The sequence below is a fragment of the Echinops telfairi genome, unplaced genomic scaffold, assembly GCF_000313985.2.
Source record: "Echinops telfairi isolate 266 unplaced genomic scaffold, ASM31398v2 ScPeMD7_4048;HRSCAF=4782, whole genome shotgun sequence".
Classification (NCBI taxonomy): domain Eukaryota; kingdom Metazoa; phylum Chordata; class Mammalia; order Afrosoricida; family Tenrecidae; genus Echinops; species Echinops telfairi.
Window position 1 is genome coordinate 1,706,644 of NW_022107947.1, and position 7,983 is coordinate 1,714,626.

A 7,983-nucleotide genomic window follows, 5' to 3' on the forward strand; every position below is an offset into this window, starting at 1 on the left:
CCCACCCCCCACCTGATGTTGATTATTGTGAGGATTTTTGTTTCATGTTGACGTGTAATCAGTAAGTATTTAATGTTCTCTTCCCTTTCAGCATGCAAGGTAGTATCATCTGCATTATCATAGTAGGTTGTTAATCAATTTTCCTCCAATCTTGATGCCTCGTGCTTCTTCATGTAGTCTAGGTTCTCAAATTATTCGCTCAGCATATAGGCCAAATGCAGTGAAAGGAGCACACAGGGCTTCTTCTTTTGAAACTATGCAGTATCCCTTTGTTGTGTTCCAACAGCCCATTGGACTAATTTTCTTTTCATTTTATCTGAAATTCCTTTAGCTGATTACAAAATTTTCAGGAGGGCAAAATGCATATAATTTAACTTCTTTTTTTAAAAAAGTCATTTTATTGGGGGCTCGTACAATTCTTAACACAATCCAGACATACATCCACTGTGTCAAGCACATTTGTACATTTGTTGTCATCATCATTCTCAAAACATTTGCCTTCTACTTGAGCCCTTAACAGCGGCTGCTCATTTCCCCCCTCCCTCCCCACTCTCTCCTCCTTCATGAACCCTTCATAATTCATAAATTATTATTATTTTGTCATGTTACACTGTCCGATGTCTCCCCCAGCCCTTTTCTCTGCTATCCATCCCCCAGGGAAGAGGCTATACATAGATTCTATAATCGGTTCCCCTGGACTAATTTTCATGTGAGCACAATGAAGTGTTTTAGAACTCCTATTCTTTATGATTTTATACAAACTTTGCCATAGTACACACAGCTGAACTCCCTTGCATAATCAATAAAACAAAGGAAAACCTCTTTCTGATATTCTTCACTTTCAGCTAAGAGCTATCTGACCTCAGCAGTGATTTCCCAGGTTGCATACTCTTTCCTGAATCAGTTGTGAACTTCTGATAGTTCCCTGTAGATGAACTGCTGCAATTATTTTAGAATTATCTTCAGCAAAATTTAACATTTATGAAGTATTAATGATACTATTTGATACTTTGTGTATCCTGTTGGATAACCTTTATTTCAGATGGGCAAAAATAGATCTCTCTCCCAGTTGGCCAGGTAGCTGTTTTCCATCACGGATAAGTGAGGTTTTCTGCACTATTTCCATTGCTTAAGCATCTCAATTGGTGTTCTGCCAGTCCCTACAATCTTGCTTTTCATCAATGTCGTCGGTGTAGCTTAAACTGCTTCCTTAAATACTATTGGTTCTTGGTGACATGCTACCGCCTGAAATGTTGGATATTGACCAATTGTTTTCGGTGTGGTAACTATATTCCATGAATCTTTTCTTGAGGATGCCTGCATCACTCAGTGATGTGATCTCCAACGTCAATTCTAGTAGCAATTCTTGTTTCCTACTCGCCCATTCAAATCACCAGTCATTATCAATCAAGGTATCTTGATTACAGGTTTGATCAAATTTCGAATACAGAGTGGTAAAAACGTTCAATTTTTTCATCGTTGGCATTATTGGTGTTGCATAAATTTGAACAAGAGTCATAATAACTGGTTTTCCTTGTTGGCATATGTATATTACCCTATCACTTGCAGTGCTAACTTTAGATCTTGCAATGTTCGTTTCAGCAATGAAGATTATATCATTCCTCTTCCACTCATCTTTCTCAGCTGTGTTATTGTTGTGCTCCAACCCATAGCAACCCTATGCACAACAGAATCAACCACTGTGGGCACTGTGTGGTCCTGCACCATCCTCACAATCATCCCTATGCCTGAGCCCATTGATGCAGTCACTGTGTCACCAACCATCTCACTGAAGGCCTTTCTCTTTTTCTCCATCTCTCCACAAACAGGATATCCTTCTCCAGGGACTGATCTCTCCTGACAATACGTCCAAAGTATGTAAGACAAAGTCTTGCTGTCCTTGCCTTGAAGGAGCACTCTGGGCTTACACAGATAAATTGGTCCTTTTAGCAGTCCGACGTGCTTTCAATATTCTTCTCCAGCACCACAATTCAAATTCATTGATTCGTCTTCTGTCTTCTTTATACAATGTCCAACTTTCACATGCATATGAGGTGATTGAATATACCATGGCTTGGGTCGGGTGCATTTCAGTCCTAAAAGTAAAATCCTTGCTTTCCAATACTCTAAAAAGGTCTTATACAACAGATTTGCCCAATGCAATATGTCTTTTGATCTCTTTGAATGCTGCTTCCATGAGCATTGATTGTGGATCCAAGCAAGACAAAAATCCCTGACAACAATTTTTCTCCATTTAACATATTACCTATTGATCTAGTTGTGAGGATTTTGGTCTTCCTTATGTTAAGTGGTAATCCCTACTGAAGACTATTAATCCTTGATCTTCATCAGCACATGCTCCAAGTCCTCCTCACTTTCAGTAAGGAAGATTGTGGCATCTGCACAATGCCGGTTGTTGATAAGCGTTCTTCCAATCCTGATGCCATACTTGTCTTCAGATACTCCAGCCTCTCTGATGATTTATTTAGACTGATGAAGTATGGTAAAAGAACACAATCCTGAAGCACACTTTTCCTGATTTTAAATCATGCAGTATTCCCTTGTTCTGCTTGCACAACTGCCTCTTGATCCATGTACAAGTTCCAAATGATCATTATGAAGTGTTTTGGAATTCCAATTCTTCTCAAGATTACCCAAAGCTTATTATAGTCATGCACAGTCGAATGGCTTTGCCTAGTCTGTGAAACACAAGTAAACATCTTTCTGGTATTCTCTGCTTTGGGCCACAATCCATCTGACATCAGCAATAATATCCTTGTTCCACACACCCTCTTCTGAATCTGGCCTGAACATCTGGCAATTTTCTGTCAATGTACTGCTGTAACTGTTGTTGGATAATCTTAAGTAAAATTTAATTTGTGTGTGATCAATGATATAGTTCTATAGTTTGGGCATGCTGTGGGGTCACCTTTCTTAAGAATGGCACAAATATGGATCTCTTCTAGTCAGTTGGTCAAGTAACCATCTTCCAAATTTGCTGGCATAAATGAGTGAGTGCTTCCAGTGGTTCTTCAGCTTTCAGAAACATTTCAATGGGCACTCCATCAATTCCTGGAGCCTTGTTTGGGGCTAATGCATTCAGTGAAGTCTGATCTTCTTCCTTCAGCACCACGGATTGTTGTTCAGATGCTACCTCCTTAATTGGTGGACTGTCAACTAGTTCCTTTTGGTACAGTGACTCTGTGTTTTCTTTCCGTTGTTTCTTCATGCTTCCTATAGCATTCAATATTTTGCCTATAAAATCTTTCAAAATTTCAATTCTTTCCCCAGCATAGCAGGCCCATTTAAAATGGCTAATGCCAGTCTACTAATGCTTACCATATTGATCTTTATTTGCTCCATTTCATTATTGATGGATTCCAATTGTCCTACATTCATACTTGGTTCCAATTATTAATGGATATTTACAACGGTTTCTTCACATTTTGAGTCATGTCACATTAGCAAATGAAGGTCCTGAGAGATTTACTCCATCTATATCATTAAGGCTGACTACTGTGAAGAGGCAGCTTTTTTCCTATTGTATTTTGAGTGTCTTCCATCTGGAGGCAGCTCATCTCTGGCGCGCTATCAGACAATGCCCTGCTGCTATTCATCCAGTTTTCACTGGCCAATTTTATTTCAGAAGTAGACCAGTAGGTCCTTCTTATCAGCCTAACTTAGTCTAGAAGCTGTTGAAACCTGCCTACTAAGAGTGACCCTGATAGCAAATTTGAAATACCAATGGCACAGCTTCCAGCATCATAGCAACATGCAAGCCACCAGAGTACAACAAACAGACAGAAAGAGTGGGAAATCTTTGTTCTTAGTTCCTAATATTTGTGAATTGCAAATGCTGACTCTACACAATGAGTTTTTCCTTTGTTGGCTTAAGATTCTGCCTGTCGTACAGTGTCTAATCTACACATTTGCTCTGCATGTTTATAGCAGAAGAGGTACGGCCTGTTCAGAGGGCTACTTTCCATCACAAGTAGCAAACCACATTTATTTGAGTGATCCTACCTCCACTTCTGTGGTGCATTAGTGACTTTCTACCCCACTCCTCCCTCTCTTCCTACTCTTAATCTCTACCTTCTTCTTGTTATGATAGAGAAAAGGAGATATATTCATCCACCCAAAGAAGACTTAGAGTGCATTTCTTCCAAAGTTAGCTGTATCACAGACAAAGGGACAGCACCATAGGCTGCAAACTGATAGCTCAGAGATGTCATTTGAGTGGTCACTCAGTATGTAAAATAATTTTAGAGAAAAAAAATTTTTAAGTCAGTTGCCAATGTTTAATATTGAGAGCTTTTACTTAAACTTACACTGGATTTCTACCTCTTAAAAAAAAAAATCTGATTTTCCAGTAACAACATGCTCTCACACACCTGAAAAGTGACTATCAACTATGGGACAGCCATGTCCTTTATATGACACATGTATTCTTCTGTTTTTCTTTCCAACACCTGGCTCCATGTATTTACTTTCCCAGATTGCCTTTAAGTCTCTGAATTGGCAAGCTCTGTCTAAGATAGACAGACCGCCACAGGTAGAATTCCTGCTATCTTTAACACAGACACTTCAGACAAAGCAAGAGTGCTCCCATGCTCCCACAGTTGCCTAGTGCACTGTCCCAAAGATTGAATTTCGGTCTAGCTGGTCTCTTATAGTGTTGATTATAACAATTACCATCATCATCATCATAACCAATCAGTATTTATTAAATCTCTCACAGGAACTAGAAATGAGGGTGTCCATGACATAAAAAGGAAAAAAAATCAGGCTATTAGAGGGCTCACAAAACATCACAAATATCCACATTTCAGAATTCAGCAGTGATTATCTCAGTGATTGAGGGGGTTTCCTTTGATGACATACACTATACACAGTTTCAGCTCTTTCAAAACCACCAGAACATTTACCTGACAATTTGATTCCTGGTCCCACCATCCTTCTGAACTAGCCACACTGGTTTGTGTGATATCTTGTGGAATTCGCCAAACACACACTAAACCACTCTGGCAGCCACTTAGAAGAAAAAAAAAGAAAAGTGTGTATGTGTGTATTATATATATATATATACATACACACACACATCATACATCATAAATTATGCAAAGCTAACACATACCAATGTACCAAACCAAACAAAAATATTTTCAAATGGAAAACATTTAAGTGCTGGTAGTACCACAAAATTAATTTTACAATTTATTGTTGTACATATCTATAATCTTTGACAGGAAATACAATTGGGACCACTATCCTAATAATATCACGTCAAGTTTAACACCAGAAAGTTGCTCTTTTATTTCTCTCTGAGGTGGTGTTATGGTATTATATATTTTAAGAACAATACATGGCAATAAATGAGTTAAGACTATCAAGAAGTCACATTCAAGGTAATTAATGATCTATTTTAATACAGAAACTAAGTCGCAAACATACGCATACACGTAAATTTACAACGTACGTAGCCATCAGTAACTGCAACTTGGATCCTTTCCCAGGGAGGGTGCACCACGCAGTGCCATTTACAATAGACGGGTGACGGAGGGAACGGAGGCAGCGCCAGCACCCCGAGACGGCGCCCCAGAGTTTCACGTTTTCTTCTTTGGCACAGGTCATAAGGATATGACCTGTTGGGTCCCACTTCATACTAACAAGAGTATCCTTAGAACAAACAGGAAGGGGAAGAATAAAAGTGAGAATGACGCTTCTTTCACAGTACCTTTAACAAATAAAAACATTAAATTCAGTAATTTATGACCTATACTCCCACCACTCAGTAATTTTGAAATGAACATTTTATGCAAATCAGATACTGCCATATCACTCCCTGTCATAGGAACAATTCACCCTATAATATAGCCCGCATTATAAATACTTGCTATAGTCAGGTTGAATAAATGTTATTGAATGAAGAAATTATGAAATTCTGATTCAAATAAGATATATTTATTTATCTTTCATTAGCGTGTGTTCATTTTGCTAACTGTTGTTTTTATTGATTGGTAACTGTTACAAAGTAAACAAACAAACAAAAATCTCCTACAACCCAAGCAAAAGCATCCCTTCTCCACTAGTGGGAACAGCAAATACTTATGAGACTTTAGGACAGCGGGTCTCAATGTGTGGGTCGTGACCCCTTTGGGGGTCAAGCGACCCTTTCACAGGGGTCGCCCAATTCATAACAGTAGCAAAATTACAGTTATGAAGCAGCAACGAAAATAATTTTATAGTTGGGGGGGTCACCACAACATGAGGAACTGTATTAAAGGGTCACGGCATGAGGAAGGTTGAGAACCACTGGTCTAGGACATTTTCTGTTTTTAGAGTCATCATTGTGCTGCTGTTTTTATTTGTTTTTCATCTTGCTTCACACCTTTTAGCACCTGGTCTTAAGCATGCTATTTTTCCAGATGGCCTTCTAAGTATCTCAGACAACCTCTGTTTAAGATATTTAGTTTTAAAAAAAAACTCGTATTAAGATATACTAGCATTTAATTAGTCATTAGCAAAATAGTAAAGAGAAAAAATAATCATCTGGCACAGTTGCTTTACCTTATGTGCATCAATCAGAACAATGCCTCCTTTCTCAAGGGGTTCCTTTGATCCCAGTAACAATTTCCCATCAAAATATCCCACTGCAAATGGTCTGTCTTCACTGAACCAAGCAATGCAAGTTACGGACACTACAAAGATTGTTTTAAAGAACAAAGAAAAGAGATGCATTTGCTACTGTACAACTTAGAAGACAGAGCCTTTGAAACAAATATATGCTACTGCAATCACTGTAAGCTTTCAAATACCTTTAGACAAAATGTCAGCTTATAAGTGTGATTCCACATACTATTTTTGGGGGGTGGTAAAAATATATTTTAACAAAACATTTGCTGTTTCAATTTTTTTCCATGTGTAATTCAGTGACATTGATTCCCTATGTTGTACATTACCATGAATTTTCAATCACCTTTACCAGAAACTCAGTGATTCTCCCTTTCTTCTCCCCATTTAAACACAAAAGCAAACTCATTGCCACAACGTTGCTTCCAGCTCAGAGTGACTGCGGACAGAGTAGAACTGCCCCAAAAGGTTTCCACGGCGGGGATAATTCCTTACAGAAGCTGACCGCCACATCTTTCTATAATCCAGAAAACAAAGCCTAGTAGTAGCCACTCAGCATTTTAAAATTCAAACGTTAAAAGGCTAAGTATTTGATGGGGGTATTTCTGAACTTGACATAAGTTTTATCACGTACCATCTTTTCGATAGCAATGCTCCATTTCTCTACGGTGCATGGTAGACACATCAACAACTTCAATGAGTCCTAGAGATCCATCCATTCGTCCCACCAACAGTAATTCTGGAGACTCTCCCGACCAGGCTGCAGCAGGACTCTCTTCTGGCCAAGCCAGGGCAGATACCCAATGAGGCTGAATATCTACTAATCCTTTGCCTCCTAAAAAGAGAGAAAATGTTAACTAGGAGTTCTTCATTCTTAAAAACAGTAAGACTAAAAATAAACGTTATGTACAGCAGACATTCAAGGCAGTTCCCAATTTCATAAAACTGTTAAGACGAACTCAACCAAGAGGAATTATTGAAACCCAAATGAAGACTGAGCATGATAGTGGGACAAGAGGAAAGTCAAAGGAAATAGAGGAAAGAGCTAGGAGGCAAAAGGCATTTATAGAGGTCTAACTAAAGGCATGTACATATGCAAATATATTTATATATGAGGATGGGGAAAAAGATCTATGTGCATGTATTTATAAGTTTAGTATTAAGGTAGAAGGACATTGGACCTCCACTAAAGTACTCTCTCAATGCTAGAATACTTTCTTCTTTTAAATTGGCATTCTATGATGTTCACCTTCCTGACACAACTGCTGAAGACAAAGCAGGTGAATAAGCAAATGTGGTGAAGAAAGTTGATGGTGCCCGGCCATCGAAAGATATAGCGTCTGGGGTCTTAAA

The 7,983-nt window shown here is 38.6% G+C and overlaps 1 protein-coding gene across 1 annotated transcript in view; it reads right to left on the reverse strand.

Annotated features, from left to right (window-relative positions):
* Window positions 1-7,983, reverse strand: part of HERC1 (HECT and RLD domain containing E3 ubiquitin protein ligase family member 1) — a 177,455-nt gene that overhangs the window by 36,566 nt on the left and 132,906 nt on the right. The window contains exons 54-57 of the mRNA XM_045294958.1: window positions 7,265-7,465; window positions 6,568-6,698; window positions 5,477-5,676; window positions 4,926-5,031 (exon numbers count right to left, since the gene is read on the reverse strand). Coding sequence (XP_045150893.1) covers window positions 4,926-5,031; window positions 5,477-5,676; window positions 6,568-6,698; window positions 7,265-7,465 — 638 coding nt within the window. The remainder of the gene's footprint in view (window positions 1-4,925; window positions 5,032-5,476; window positions 5,677-6,567; window positions 6,699-7,264; window positions 7,466-7,983) is intronic.